The sequence below is a fragment of the Limulus polyphemus genome, unplaced genomic scaffold (genome assembly GCF_000517525.1).
Source record: "Limulus polyphemus unplaced genomic scaffold, Limulus_polyphemus-2.1.2 Scaffold199, whole genome shotgun sequence".
NCBI lineage: Eukaryota > Metazoa > Arthropoda > Merostomata > Xiphosura > Limulidae > Limulus > Limulus polyphemus.
In genome coordinates this window covers 505,284-521,889 of record NW_013665809.1, presented here as the reverse complement: position 1 = coordinate 521,889, position 16,606 = coordinate 505,284, and the positions used below count along the sequence as shown (strand labels likewise).

General features: G+C 33.3%; 2 protein-coding genes across 3 annotated transcripts in view; both read right to left on the bottom strand.

Annotated features, from left to right (window-relative positions):
• Positions 1 to 3,850: 3,850 nt before the first annotated feature.
• On the bottom strand, positions 3,851 to 10,749 carry LOC111085006 (telomere-associated protein RIF1-like). Its single transcript, XM_022381910.1, has 5 exons — positions 8,381 to 10,749; positions 7,652 to 7,849; positions 7,059 to 7,231; positions 5,584 to 6,140; positions 3,851 to 5,220 (listed from the first exon to the last, which is right to left on the bottom strand). The coding sequence occupies exons 1-5, from the start codon at positions 10,727 to 10,729 to the stop codon at positions 4,682 to 4,684; spliced, it is 3,816 nt and encodes a 1,271-aa protein (XP_022237618.1). The 5' UTR covers positions 10,730 to 10,749; the 3' UTR covers positions 3,851 to 4,681.
• Positions 10,735 to 16,606, bottom strand: part of LOC106478311 (telomere-associated protein RIF1-like) — a 52,987-nt gene continuing 47,115 nt past the window's right edge. For both annotated transcript variants that reach the window (XM_022381908.1, XM_022381909.1), the window contains exons 28-29: positions 16,434 to 16,530; positions 10,735 to 13,620 (exon numbers count right to left, since the gene is read on the bottom strand). In XM_022381908.1, the coding sequence (XP_022237616.1) occupies positions 10,759 to 13,620; positions 16,434 to 16,530 (2,959 nt within the window). In that variant the 3' untranslated portion in view covers positions 10,735 to 10,758. The remainder of the gene's footprint in view (positions 13,621 to 16,433; positions 16,531 to 16,606) is intronic.

Here is a 16,606-nt window from a genome sequence, read left to right as displayed (position 1 = left end):
GGTAATTTATAATCAGTCACAAGAACGTCGAATCTGAATCACTTGAAAAAAACACGGTGGTGCTTAACTTTTTTCCAGGTGTATACTTTTCTCTATTGTATGATCAGTTGAGTATTCCCTTTTGTTTTGAGTGTTATCTTCATAATTTTTTTCTGCCCTTTCCCATTTCATGTTCAATTTATATATATACATGCATGTTGAAATGGTATTCTGTTTTTCATGTAGTGAATATATTTGATATATTTGTGCTACAATTTTACGTTGTAAGTAAAGGATTGTTTCCCCGTAAATTTATATAAATATCATCCGTAAATATTTATCATTTTAAAGGTTTTTATTCACCTGTATAATTCTGCATTTCATTTAATGTACTTTAAAATAGCTGTTTTATTGTAACTTTGAAGGGTTTTGCATTATTTCCTCATACGTTCTTGTTTTAGTTAGGATATGTGTCAGTTGAAGATGTTCATCACGCAAGCGAGTCTTGCCTAAGTGTAAGATGTTTAGTGTTATGTTATGCATTGCATACTATTTGCGTCCAGTTGATGTGAAAATTGCGGTGTTCAGTGGATTTCATTATAACTTTCTAACTGAATACAAAGTTGATTTTGACGTTGTTTTGAGAACAATCCTAAGATAACAGAGAAAATCTATAGTATGTAAATACTACGTATCTTACTCTCCTATAGTGTATATTTCCTATCTAGAAAAATATTTAACTTTTTCTAAGTTTCATTTTTGAACATCCTAAATCTGGGTGAAGTTATGCGTTAAATGAAGCCCGATATGTTACTTTTTATAGCCTAACCAATCAACCTATCTTCTGTTTCAAGGGAGTACGGTGTTCTACCTAAACCTTGGGTATGGGAGATACCTTCCGACTCTCACGTGATGCAGTTACTTCCGAATTCCGATTAGTCAGTTACAGATATAGAATGTGTATTGTGAAAGTGATTTTAACTCTGTTTAGTTCAGATTCATTCCGACTTCCGAAGTAAGGCGTCAATGTCTCAGAGAGAAGCCCTGTCTTCGTGTCACTGATCATGTGTGCTTATTTATTAGATTCTCCCCAGTTTCAATCTTTCTTCAGTTACATTTAACTTGTTTTACTTGCGATAGTTATATCACTATCCAACGGTCAGTAACCACAAACTTTGCTGGAGTAGTTTTATTTCCATTTTGACTTAAACACCATGAAATCTTTCATTTCACTTACAACAAATTGCTACACATGTCCTTCTGCATATTAGAACTACGATTATCTTGTTTTTGTGGTGACTGAGTGGGAGTGAACTCGGTTTATACTTGAATTAACACACAGATGTGAATTAATATTACGTGAACTACCACTGTTAATATTTTTGCTGCTATTTTCTTTTAAATCCAACTTGTAAAGTTCCTATTATAGTTATAATTTAATGTGTACACCTGAATCCTGAAGAAAATATTCTACACTAACTTATTAAACAGAGCAGAATGACTATATAAAAACATCTTATAATTGGAGGTTGTCTAGTAATAAAATTGTGTAATTTGGTGTAACTCTCAATTTTTTTAAAATTCTACACTACCAATATAAAAGAAATGTTAGCACTTCATTGTCATTCACGTAAATCTAAGTAAACTATTATAATATGTATCACTTACAAGGTCAAACATGGTCAATGTGATCCTGTACAGTATTATCAACAATGAGGCTACGTGGTCAATGTGATCCTGCACAGTATTATCAACAATGAGGCTACGTGGTCAATGTGATCCTGCACAGTATTATCAACAATGAGGCTATTATGCCCAACATATGCCGAGATTTAAATTAAGCTGATTTTTTGGGTTTCATAGTAATACATAACAATGGGTAGTATAGGTGGAGCTTGCATGACATAATCTGAGAAGCTAACCGAAGTAATTGTCCCAGGAGCCAGCCTATCTGTTTTAAACTATTAGTGTATGTAACGACATGTAATGGTGATGTAAATATATATGTATTAATCTGGTATCTGTAACAGAGTCGAAAAGGAGAGATGATGTAAGGCTGTAAGCATTCACTGATTCTAACAGTTTGAAGTCTAGATTGGCTTCTGATAATTTGAGTCAGTTCACGTATGAAGAAACCACTTTTGTAGCCTCGACCCCATTGCTTTCCGATTGAATCTGGACACTGTTTACTTAACAATAAGGCATTAGTGGAGGGAATGCGTTTAGGTCGAAGTGAAAAGCATTGCTGGCAGTTGTCACGTAAGTGGCGACAGAGGGCAGCACAGCTATAGTCAATCGGAGAACCAAAGAAGCCTGGTTGGTGAAAAGGTTGCAGATGTTGGGGATATACTTTCTATGGACGATATAGGAAATGAAAATCTGGCACACGTGGCCAATCCCAAAATCTCCAGTGCTGGCTTGATGTTTGAGACAGTGGAACTTTATTGCATTGGTTATTGGACTAGCCCTAAGGTCTCGTAGGACTGGGCAGCCACTGTCAACCATGTACCATGCCTAAACCACCCTGGATATACTGGCACCAGCAACTAAAAAGCCAACGGACACAACACCACTGATAGAATCAAGCTTGCAGGTGGCTTAAGCCCACGGATGCTAGTTCCAACTTCAACGAACGAATCAAGGTGACCTTCATCACACCGAGAGCCAGCCATTAAGTGTTCTGTCAGTAGGTGCTTAACCATCAGACATGTATCTAGCTCCAGTGGGACACATTTTAAAGCTGTGTAAAACAATCCCAGAGCTGAAGTCCTCTCCATGATCAACTGGGATCTGGCATGGAGTTTCAGAGCAAAGAAAAAGGGGCTGACCAGCTGATCAAAAACACTATCACCAACATTGACCAGGCACCACTGCCAACCCTAGTGGCTATAAAACTTAAGGTGAAAGAGTAGCTCTCCATCTCAATGGCAGTCAAGAGTTACATCAATGGCAGCAGAGGACCAACCCACCATACAGCTAACCTTATAATCCCAGTGCTGAAATAGTATTGCCAAGAGATGGCCATAATATGGACCAAGGTCTGGGCTTTGTATAACTGAGAGGAGACCAGGTCACATTGAAAGGACAATTCACCCTATCCAAAGTGGAAAAAGTCCATCAGCTGGTGCAAACAACAAAAGCATTTGCCAAGGCCCAAGACATCATCCATACTACTTTAAAGGGTGGTTGGGAGGTGTTGTAAATATATATATCTGCATTCTGTTCTTATTAATTTTATCTCTTAAAAAGTAGTGATTTTATAGGTGTTTCTTTTACTTTTCTTATAGGTATTGTAGTAGATTATCATTAAAAGTTCAAAATGAATTTATAATTTCCAGTGTGTTAAAGGGTATTCTTTTTATTCTATTGACTACCAACATGGAAGAACACAAAGGTTCAAAATCTAGATCAACATGATAATTGTTATAAAAACATTCATTTACAAAACAAAGAACATAAATTAAAATGTTATCTTTTCTACCAAACAAGGAGAGCTTGGAACTAATATATCATATAACTGCTTAATAATTCAGGAAAGAACCACTGAAGGCCACACAAATGTTACTGAGATGTCTTGGTGATGGCAAATTTTATATATTATTATATATATATAGCCAGTGTGCTTTATCTGTCATAAAGAAAATTAAAACAAACAATAATAAACTATGACTGTAGCATAATCTATTATAATGTTCTGGAAGTATATGTTTGAATTCAGTGAAATGCAAATATTTAAAACTGTGTTGAATAGAAAGCCGTGTAGCAAACAGTACAGACCAGCATTTAGCTTGCACACTCATTTTTATAGAAATTCCAATATCAAATAATATGTAAATGAATAAAAAAAATTGCAGTACTGTATGTTGGGCATACATAATTTTATTTAAAAAAAATTTACAAGCTTAGTTAAAATAAAAAACTAAGCTAAACATTGAACCAAAATCTTGGTTCTACAAAAGGCATACTAACAATTTCACCATTACAAAATTTTGAGCTTGACTGATAAATTTCTGATTGAACTCAAGTCAAACAGTTTCATGCTTCAAAATTGAAACACTTTGAATGGTGTTAAAGATTGTTTAAGTGTCTACATGAAACGACAATACCTAAAATGGGTAGACTTCTTCACAGAAGCTGTTTATTTAAAAAAACTTAACATCAGAGTTATCTGACAAAGGGCCAACTTTCTGTAGTTCTTGGTTACTAATGCCAGATATCGATACTATTATTTTCACACTTTAGAACATCTTTGTACTTTGTAAATTTCACTAAGTCTGACATTCTCTTTAAAAAAATTTAAAAAACTCATATCAAAAGTTTAACAATTCACAGCCACTCATATAAAAAAATGTATGAAACAATTCTTTCCTTGTTATACAAACACAGTCCTCAAAAAGTCACATAAAAACATCAATGGACATCTTATTAAAACATTATTCACTTAACCAATCAATTAAAACAAGTTTGTTGTGTTATAAATTTTTTACCTTACAGGCACCAGGCAGGTTATCTGATTTCCATTTTCAGACTACGACTAAAATCTGAAGCTTAAGTAACTTAAAGATATTACACGAACCTCTATTGTTTCAATCCAAAAATGTTACGTTTGAAGCAAAAAATGTTAGAAGAACTGAAGTTGAAGTGTTAATCTTTTCTTCTAATACATATACGGTCTTTCTAAACACTCCCATTTTGACATGGGTTACAGGGGCATATTTTCTGTGTTCCTAGCTAGTGCCACTTTAGATAACATGTTAATCATCTTAATTATTTCAACAGTAGTGAGATTTTCAATAACCTGTGGAGTGAATAAAGTCCATAATTTCTCAACACTCCCCAATTCTTTTTCAGGACTTTTTACAGCTTCTTCACAGTTGCTTGCAACAGAAGAAGAAGGTGTAGCATCACAGCTAATTTCTTTTGATTGCAGTGTATCATTCTCCTCTGGTCTTTCTTCTCTGTTTTCAATATTACTAGTTATACCTGTATACAAAGAAGAGGAGTCAGTAGATACACCATTATTTAGTGATGAGACCCTGTTGTCAGTGATTCCTGGTCCATCTGACAAGAGAACTGTACTACTGGCACTCACTAAATCCATTTTTTCACTATTCTTAGGATTTTCACTTGATATGGGTAAAACAGATTTTGACGAAAGACCTGACTCGTCAGAATAACTTCTATTATGATTTGTTTTTCTATCTGTCACACTCAGATTTGTTCCTTTGACATTTTCTTCATCTACAAAATACAAAGGTATATTTTACTCAGTATTTATAGATATGATAATTTTTTACATAAAAACTGGGTATTTCAACTTGAAAGTAAATAAAACTGATCAAAATACTTTTAATAGTCAAAATTGTCTTATATTATTTTTATCAACAATCTTGATTAACACAAACAAATATTATTAAAATAATAACCTAACAGAATCAGAGTGCCCCTCAACTGACTACTAAATTAGACTTTCATTTGTTTCTCTCTATTTGTACAAATTCCCTTCATTATAAAAGACCAGCTTAAAATGTTTATTATGATTTCAAAAAAATGCAACCCCAATACACACACAAGTAAAAGAAAAGCAGCAAGTGGTATACTCACCTGTTTCTTCCTCATCAGAAAACATCTTGGCAAGCATATCCTCCACGCTAAGTAGTTCAGGTTGAGGAGCTGTATCTCTAGTGGCAAATGAAATCTCTTTGGTTTCTTGGTTTTCCAAGTTTCCTTCAATCTCAACCACACAGCCACTGCTTGAAACAATCCAATTACTAGAAGCACTTGTAGAACTTGTGGCCTCTGTAATCTCTAATCCTGATTGCTTCTCTTCAATAGAAAGGTTTTCACTTTCACCTAGGGAGCTTTCCGAGTTTATATTTTGATCAACTGAAAATGGTTCTGTTGATGGTAAAACAGGACAAGCTGGTTCAGAATCTTCAACTATTGGTTCTGATGGTATACCAGATTCCATTTTCAGAGTATCTTCCATGTCCTGATTTTTCTTTTGCCATTGTAGCAAATATTTATTCAATACATTTCTAGTAGTCTCAACTTTTGGTGATATTATTGGAAGTTTCTGAATGTCAGGAGCAGTCAAGGCACTAAACTCTCCAATGGTCTTGATGTTTTGAGCTCGAATGAGTTGCACCAAACCTCGAGCCCTATGAAAAATGTTGCAAGCTGTTTACATAAAGTAAAAAAGTTCCTAGTACAATTATAGATCTACAATACTTTATATTTATCATGTGACAATTTGCTTTAGAGATAAACATTTGTTCACTCATATTTTAAAGTTAGATGTTTACTAAACTTTTACAAGATAGCAGGTACTTGTGGACATATTGCTATATAGGTGTGATGATTATCAACACTGCACTCACTGTCAAGTTTAAGTATCCAACATTAAAATTCATTAAATTGGAATAACAGTTTGACACTAAACAACCAAATAGTTGATAATGCAATTATCAAGCTACAATATACAGCATTAAGATACAATAACCAATAATCTATATGATAAACAAATAACCCCCACTCTTAATTTAGGAATGAAAAGTTAAGAGATGATTCTTTTATATCAATGTTACATGCAATTTTTAAACAGTAACCAGACTTCAAAACAATTTAAATGTAACCAACTAAACAATTATAAATACTTAACAATACTTTAAGAGCTGTGTAGGTCTTTATTCTAATGTTTACAAAATTTAAATCCACTTTATGAACAGCCAAACCATGTATCAACTGTGAAATACAGCTCAGTTGGACAACTTAATAACACTTGAGAAACACATACACTCAGAACTTTCATATCAGACAATGTACATAAGCAGAAGCTGATATAAAATCAGTTTAGTTCAGTGTGACATACTAAATAGTAGATGTAAGCTGAAGTAAAATCAGTTCAGTTCAGTGTGACATCCCAAATAGTAGATGTAAGCTGATGTAAAATCAGTTCAGTTCAGTGTGACATACCAAATAGTAGATGTAAAATAATATAAAATCAGTTCAGTTCAGTGTGACATACCAAATAGTAGATGTAAACTAATATAAAATCAGTTCAGTTCAGTGTGACATACCAAATAGTAGATGTAAGCTGATGTAAAATCAGTTCAACACGATCAGGACAGTTCAGAAGGTCTGAACAGATGGGTTCCTGGCTATTTATATGAAGGGATGGTGAGCTTTGGTAACCTTCAGAAGACTGTTGCAGACTTTGTGAAGATGTGGCTGGTGACTGTGATACGTCATCCTGATACCAAAAATACATGTTAAACAGTTTTAATCATTTAAAAGCCTTTAAACTAAATTATAGTGTACTTAGTGATTTTGGCATACATACTGATGTATATTTATTTTTTATGCTCATATTTTCTCACAGCAAACTTTGTATACATACATATGTACACACTTACATAAAATATGCTACTATGTATAAACTAAGCAAATTACTTTACAGCTACCTTATCCATAAGCTTATTATCAAATACACTCTGAGAAGACAGAAATAACACAGAAGAGATTCTTGTACACTACATTTTAATAATATTGTTCACTCTGAGCTTAGTGTTAAAATTTAAGTTCAACTACTCTGAAATAAATTAATTTACACAACATGAGAAAATATCTACAGAATATTTCAATGAAATAAAATTATGGTAAAAATAAAAACCTTGTCCATTAATTCCATGTTAATTCTCTTGGATGAACTGTACATTTTCCCATCTGAGGGAGAAGATTTTGACTTGTTCTTCCCATGAGTTAATTCCAGACATCTACTGACACAGCCCGTGATTCGGCCTTTTTTTGGTGATGCTTCAAACTCTACTTTGGATTGAACTGGAGGAACAGCAAAAGAAACTTTCCGTTGCTAAAGAAGAGGAAGAAGTAGTGTCTTTAACCAATAAATCTCAGTCATAATTTTTAATTATCACACATTATTTATATCTGCTGTAAAAAAAAAGTTTCATAAATGTAAATTGAATGCACTTCACAATTTAAAACCATTATATACTGGCCACAGTATTTGCACCAAAAGTGTTCATAAAATATATGACTTAACTTATTTATAAAATATAAAGAACAAAAATCAATAAGAAACATTTTATGAATCTAATAATGCTATGCAGTATAGCAGACAGGTTAAAATTTTTGATTGAAATCACAAGTACTTCATGGTGATGAAGTTATGAAAAATTCACATTATTATAAACAAAATCTCAGCTTTTCTAACACATTTAGGAACTACACATAAACTTCTGGTCAGATTAAGTTATGGCACCTAGTTACAGCAGCAACCTTTTTAAACAATTCAGTTACTGAGCTCGTTCACCTAGCATGTAAAAGCTGTAATATGTTCTGAAGTATAAAACTATATATGATGAAATTGACTTTTTTTTACCTTTGAAGGTGAAGTGGGAGATTCATTTCTTTTTTCACTTTTCAAGACTCTCTTCTTGAGGATTCCGGCACTTGGTGATGCTGTAGGAGAATAAACATGTTTCATCCATTTTGGAGGTGAACTGGCAGGTGATGAACAGCATGCAGAATCCAGGATATGTTGCTTAGAGATTTTAGAAGGTGAAACTGAAGAGACAAGCTTCACTCTGTCTCGAAGCTTTCCAACCTTATTTTGTGGGGACACTGTTACATTTTTTATGGCTGCTTGTAGTATTTTTTGGCTGCGAGACAGCGGAGAGGCAGGGAAGCCAGTCCCCTGAGCTTTCTTAATGAATGGTGCTGAGGTTGGGCTGCTGACTTTATTAGAAGGGTGATTCAGATTTTGGCCATATGACTTGGTTAAACTAGATGGTTCTGAGGCAGTCATGTGGGACAATAAACTTGCAGACAAGTTGTTTTCCACGGTGTGTAATGCAACTGGACTAATTTCTTTTGTGGGTAAAACTTCCTTTTGGTCAACTACAAGAGAAGTTTTACATTTTTCATGGCACTGAAGAGCCTTGAAAGTGTCTTCTTTAGTTGGTGAGACATCATTTGGGGAAAATGACAAGCTTGATTCTTCCAAGTGCTTAAAACTATCTAAGGATGCATGAGATTTATCTACTTCTTTCCATACCTGACTGAATGTATCTATATTGGAACATGGCGTGTTGAGATACTTTTCCTCATTATAATTACCCTTAAAAGAGTTAGTTTCATCAATGTTTCCTGAAGATTCTTCCTGAACAACTTCAGTTCCCAAGGGAACAGAAGAATCTGAATTGTTCAGCTTTATGTTGTTTTTGTTTTGTTTTCTGCATGACCTCCTTTGTCTGCCAAGTTGAGTAGTATGATCATTTGAACATGATTTTTTTACTCTGTTGTTTTTATTAGAGTTTGGGCTTTTTGGTATTTCCTTATTGCGAAGAAGAAGCCGATAAACGACTGGAGAAGTTATTGTACCACTACTCATTTTGCGTTTCTTAGCTCCGATGACAGCCTTTTTTTTTGATTCATTATCTTTTATCAGCTGAGACAGTGGCATAACATTTTCTGGAAGTCCATAGGTGTCTGTCTTGGAAATATCATCCATCTCTTCAATTCCAGCAGCAATTTCCTTTTCTTCTGCTACCCCAATATCAGATATGAACTGACACAATGGCATAAACTGTTCAAAAGAACAATTAATCTGCACATTGTTTGATGGTAGATTTTTTTCTCTGGATGATGACATTTTGTTCATGTCTGATGTTTGAGAAAACAACTCTTTACTTTTCAATCTTCCCGATCTATCAATTTTTGTCAATTTCTGAAGTTTGGAACTTGTCAAGGGACTTATGTCTGCCACCTTTTTGGTTTCAGGTGTTTGTTCTTGTTCACTTTGAGAAGATTCATAGCTATCTGAACACTTCTCCATTAATCCACTATCTCCTTTTTCATCTCTTAAGGAATCAGATTTTTTCTCTTCTAATTCTGTAACAAGTTCCTTACAATCTTTAGTTAGACATTCATCTTCTGAGTGGTTTTTCTCACAGAAAATTTCATCAGATTTTTCAACAACATCTTGAACAGGTCTATTTGAAAAAGATTGTTCATGTGAACACTCAATTTCTATAGCTATGAAATGTTCATCAGGATCTTGAAATTTCACAGCTGTGGATATGCCAACAACGGGATCCCCGACATCTGTGGATAACCTTTCACACGGACTATTGGTCATATCAGTTGCAGAAGAAATTTTAATTGAGTTGTGGGCCACTGTAACTGGAGACAAAATGTCATCTGGATGTTTTCCTGCTATAAACAACTCTTCACCTGAATCATGGCATGCTACAGTTTTAGAAGTTTTATCTCCAGCAGGAAAGCTTTGTTTATCATTTATGCCAGTACAGACATCCATCTCTTCAGAAAATTCAGCAAGACCTTTGGATAGTGAATCTTCTGCAGACTTATCATTTACTTGGTATAATGTATTAGTGTCCTTATTTGTGTTTACATATATCTGGCCATTCTTAATGTCATTTTCACTGGCAAGAAAACTCTTATCTGGTGTCAATTTAACTACATACGGAGATGAGTTTTCATGAAGAGACGTTTTATTTTCTGGCATAGATTTGCTACGTTTAGTTGACTTTTGTGAAACCTTAGTAATACTCTCCATTTCATTACCACTGTTACCTGTAATTAATTGACTTTTGTTATCTGCGTTGGAAGTATCTTTCTCTGTTGATGCAATTAAACTTTGAGTTGTTACTTTTTCTGTTCCAGAAATAATAACTTCTTTACAAGAGTTTTTTGTTTCTGTATTCATACCAAAAACTTCATTTCCTTCACTCAGCTTTACAGCACATGATTTTTTACGAACTCTTTCACTCCTCCTCCTTTTCTCTGTTTGTTCTTTTTTTTCTCCATCACATTTTCCCCCTTCTCCTCAAACATATTTGATGACCAAATTACATTACTTTCACTTTTTCTACGAGTTAAACTGGATTTAACCCCAACTCCAAAATGAATGCTAGATGTTTTATCAGTCACAGCTTCCAAAGCACTTCCCTGTGTTTCTGTAGTTTGGTCAAAAGTACCCTGAGAGTTACCACTACTACTCACACTCACAGTAATTTCAAGAGGTTGATAGAGATTTCCATGTTCTTCCTCAAGAACCTGCTTATTATCAGAAGTGCTATTATTACACTGTTCTTCACTACTGAAGTGGAGAGAAGAGGGTAACATATCTTCACTTTCTCCATCCCCTTCAGTATTCAAAGGCTTCTGATACTCTTCTTCATGTTGATGATGAATGCCAACAGTATTGGCTGCTTTACTTATATTGCTGTTGCTTGAATTCCTTCTTGGACGGCCTCTCTTTCTTTTAGGGGTCTGAACTGCATTACTTGTCTCAGAAAGAACCAATAAATTATTCTCTTCACAGGTTGCAACAGTTTGGTGATTATCTTCAGAGTTATGTGAATCTTTTTTTTTCTTTTTATTTACTTTTACTTCCTTTGGTACAGATTCCTCAGCTGTATCAAAATCATACTTGAATGGCTCTTCTTGCCCTATGTGGTGAACTGCTTGGTTAATACGATTGCAAGTTGGTGTATTATCAGAAGTTATCTGTTCTTTTGATGAACAAGATCCTTTCAGAATATCTTCAAGAAGCTTCTGAGATGAGCCACTTTCATCTTCATGCAAGTATTTTTCTGAAACAGTTACATCTTTGCAACAAAATATTTCAGTATTCTCTGCTGAGCTCTGTGAACTTGGAATTATATCTTCACTTTCCTGTATGTCTTTTATCTCTTCATTACTGGCTTTACTAAGTTTTGGGAAAACAAATGATGATTTTTTTTTATTTGATGATCTACCTCTACCATTTTTCACTTTGCTAGTTACTTGTGGCAATGATTTACAACATTGGTTATCCAAAACTTCTGTACCGCTTTCACTCAAGTTGGCCATCTGTACACATTCTTCAGATAAGATTAGTTCAGTTTTACTTGAACTGCCTACACGTGAATTTTTTCTGGCTTTTTTTTTTGCAGTTGATTTTCTGAGTTTTACTTTTCTTTTTCGAGACTTTCCGGCTTCCGTCAAAACCACGTCATCATCAGTGCTACATGTCAACATATTACAGTTATCAGTCAATCCAGTTTGTACTAAGGACTGTTTACTTTTCTTAAAATCTAAATGTTTCATTTTTGACTGTTTTTTACCTTTATTTCTACAAGCCCCAACACTGTGGTCTGTAACATCTAAAGAATCAATATTCTGTGTTACTTTAAAACTATCTTGTGTTTCATCAACAACAGTTACACTGTTCTCCAAATCAGACTGTGTGATTAAACTTCTACTTGGTAAATTCTCTTTATTTTGGGAGGATGAGCACTTTAAGCCTAAAGATTCATTCTGATTGAGCTGTGAATTTGAGGAAATATTTTCTTCTGCTGTAGCAAAGTCATCAAAACTGCTATTTTTTTCTATATTTATATCAGTGTATTTAGATACTGTCTTTTTCCTAGAAGATTCACCTTTTTTTATCTTAGTTTTTCTACAATGCTTTTTAGAATTTTTGTCCAATAATTTACAAGAAGTTTTAGTCACTTTGTTTTTTTTACCATTGGACTTGCTTACTTTCAGCATGTCTTTATTTCTTAATGAATCTTTAGGATTTTTCTTCTTTGATAGCTTGGATTCTGTTTCTAACACAGATAATTGCTGGGGTTCAGACGATTCTAGGGTCTCATGGATTGAATAGTTTTTGTTGTCTTTTTCATTTTCACATTGCTCTGAGAGATTTTTGTGTTCATCAAACTCAAATAAAGAAATGGCAGAATGTACTTTTGCATCATTCTTTTTCCTTTTTCGATGCAATGACTTGTGTGATTTCTGATTAGGAGCTTTTTCAGGTGCACTAAAATCTAAAGACTCATTGCAATTGGTATCAAGAACTGGATTTTTTTCTTGGAGCTTTAACTCAGAATCTCCATTACATAATATAGTACAAATTTCTAGTGGATCTTCTGAATCTAGCTGTATACACTGGTCTTTATTGTTTTCATGAGCATTTTTAGCTTCCACTGAATGACTCACTGTATTTAACTCATCTTTAGATAATTTTCTCACACCCAATATAGCTCCACACAAAATTTTATGGTCGTGCTTTGCTAAACGTGGAACAATAACTTCCTCACAATTCTGTCCCATTGAAATCATGAGAGGTGATGTGTCACGTGAGTTACCATGTTTCCTGTTAGGTCTGACTTCTACAATGGAATTTATGTGTGACATCACACCTAAGCTTTCATCTGGTTTTTCACAAGTTTCTACATCAATAACTTGGGGTCCTGTTGTCTTTTCACTTATCCTTTCTAACTGTACTTTTGTTGCAGTATCCTCTGTTTTCTTCAATTCCAGTGAGTTGGATGAGAGGTTGGAAGGAGAATGACAACCATGTTTCATCTCAAAGTCAGTGGAAAGTATCTGGATTTGTTGAGGGTCCATTGAACCAAGATCCACTTCCTGAATTGAAGAACTACCTTTCGATGATGTATTCTGCTGCAATGCCAAACCAGTAGGTTGTTTAGGGGTTTCTTTAATCACTTCAATGTCAGTGTTGTCCAGAGAATCAGAAAATCTCACTTTTTTCTTTCCCAAATTTATATTTTTGATTTGAGACTGTATGCCTTCACTGGATGTAAAAATCTGTCAATAAAGTTTATTTTTTTTAATGATATAAAAATAAGTTAAGACTCCAAGCAGTTTAAGTAATATGAACAAATCCCTCAGCTTACCCAGTAATTCATTCTTGTTCTACTTATTACTTCAAACTTTGAAATAAAAAACAGAAAAATGTAAACAAACCAAAGGAATATTCTGTACAACTTGTAGAATATGTGATTTAGTTTTATCAACATCATATTATGTAATCAGTGCTGGCATTATCATATTACCTGTAATTCACTGTTAGAAACTTGAATCATCATTACTGAAACCACATTACTATTTTTAATTTTACATTTTTTAAACAGTGAATGCTTTCAATTTAAAATTTATCAAGAAATATCTCATCATTAATTAACATAACTTCTCTTAAAATATATCAACTTGTATGAGTATACTCAAATACACTATTCTTATGGCTATGATATGATCATTCTATTTTGGTAGTATTTATATAAACTGGGTGAAATGTAGAAAGAAAATTACAATAAACTAAACACTTGTATATAAAAACTAAAACTGTGACAGAACACACATTATTCATGGTATTAGTTTTGAGATGTTCTCTATATCACATTAGGCTTAGGACTAATCCTTAACTTCAGAATTAAAATGTACAGACAAATTTGAAGCCATTTATTAAATACATTAAGTGCACCTATGCTAAAAATTCTTATACCAAAAGAGTTGAGACTGAAAGTGTGGAGTAGAAGGTGATCTTTAATTTGTTGTTATTTGAAAGCTGCAATACATTTTATCTAACCTATATAAAAGCCAGTGTGTGTTACATCATGCCTGACTTCCCAAAATTGGAGGTCATAAAAGCCAAAATGCCTTTATCCAGATAAAATAGTTCAATTACTGCCTGCCCATTACAATTTAATGATGGGGTGTGCAAGGGGGCCATCAAACCTTAAAAGCCTAAAGTAAAGACGTGGTGTGGGATCACCTAGTCTATAGCCAAGTGCATAAATTTTATTTTGAAAATAAATATAGATTAAATTTTAAACTTAAATCATTTCTGATTTTAACTATTTTCTGTTATATCAGTAACATTTTTAATGAAGAACAATCCTCTTTAATCAACAGAGACTAAATTAAGAAATCAACAAATATTTTTCCAGTTTTGTTGTCTTTACATATAATTTTATACTTTCAGTACCTAGACTAACAATATTAGGTTATACTTTTGTTGCTAAGCAACATGACATAAAAGCCACTATTGGAAAGTAGTGTTACCAAAATGCACTGGCTTTTCTATACATTAGAAGTTGTTAATCTACCTGATTTTTACCGATAATTATTCTATGAATACACCATGAATTCATTTCATGAATAATCTTAATTTTGATTGGCTCACAAAGGAATTTACTGATGTTTGACTGCCTCGACTGCACTTTTTTTGCCTCTATGTTGGTCAAGCTTGATTTTGCAAAATTTATTTATTTAAGTTAGCTATGAAATATGAGGTTAGGATATGCTACCAGGTGAGGGTGGTAGTACTTGCCTCATCATTTTTGACAGGCTATACGCTAGTTGTGGTTGTAAATTTAAAATTAACATATTTAGAATATTCATATATTTTCATATAATTAAAACCAAAAATACCTAACTAATGTAACCCTTGCATCTCACATTACGATAAAAAGTACCTTGTGAAATAAGTTGTGTTGTTGTTTTAACGTTACACATTGCAGTTGTCCTATACTGTACTTCTTTCATAGTGCAATGTGTAAATAATACACACGTTTTACATTTATCCAAACGAAGAACTTGTAACCGTATGAGTTGAGTGTAATTGACTAACTGTTGACCACATCCACTTATCTGTTAAATATCACAATTTTAAAACTTATTTTTGTGGATTATGTTTAATGAAATAATATATATTTCTACAGTTAAAAACAATCAATAAAATTAATGTTGATCATTGGATAATTATAATAAAACTAGCATAAGCCCATCAAAAATGAGTTAGGCAAGTACTACCACCCCACCCCACAGTATATCTTAACCTCACATCTCATAGCTAACTGAAATAAATAAATATTGCAAAATCAAACTTGATTAACAAATGAGCAAACAGTAATTGAACTATTCTATCTGGATAAAGGCATTTTGGGGACTCCTATTTCGAGAAATCAAGCGTGACATGACACTCACTGGTTTTTATATAGGTTAGATAAAAAAATGGGTAATTAAATAACTTCAATATCTCTTTGAACGAATTTGTTTTTCTCAAATGACATACTTCAACATCAATGAAAAATATGTTTATAAGTTACAATATTTTTATTAATGTATAAATATATTACGTGACCTTTGAAATTTGATTGTGTCTAATAATGAAACTCAATATCAATTTTGAGCTTTCCTGATACTAGAATAAAATTTCTATAAATGTAATTTGAAACTAGCCATATTAACACAACATAATATTTGGGGACAATATGTTCCATCCTCTAAACTAACTTAAAATAATTAAATAAAAAATTTTTAAACCAGTCCCCATCATTTGTATACTTATCAAGCTTTTTCTTAAACTCACTTAAATTTACTGCCTCTACACCATCCGAAGGCAACCTATTCCAAAGGCCAACCATCTTATTAGAAAAATGAAACTGTCTTAGGTGAAGATGACTCCTACCTTGCCAAAATTTATATTTGTGTCCCCTAGTCCTACTATTATCACTGTTAAATATGAAAAAGATGATGCATCAACACTATCAATTCTCTTAACAATCTTAAACACATCAATGAAAACCCCCCTAACTCTTCTTTAATAAACAACAAACCTTGTTTTCAGAGTAAGGTCTTACAAGAGTTGAAACAACTACTGGGTCTAAAGAAGGTTTATAATTATCCAGCTCAATAGGTGGGGGGCTGCAAGAGCTGTTAAAAGAAAAACATAATAATAATCTTTAGTACGCAATACCTCATATGTTCTATATATATATATATATATATA

Excerpts from the sequence above, each read along its gene's own strand:
- LOC111085006 (XM_022381910.1), bottom strand. The coding sequence starts at position 10,729 with ATGAATACAGAAACAAAAAACTCTTGTAAAGAAGTTATTATTTCTGGA. Across the intron at positions 7,850-8,380 it reads CTCCCACTTCACCTTCAAAG|CAACGGAAAGTTTCTTTTGC; the intron begins GTAAAAAAAAGT and ends CCTCTTCTTTAG. Across the intron at positions 5,221-5,583 it reads TTCTGATGAGGAAGAAACAG|ATGAAGAAAATGTCAAAGGA; the intron begins GTGAGTATACCA and ends TGTATTTTGTAG.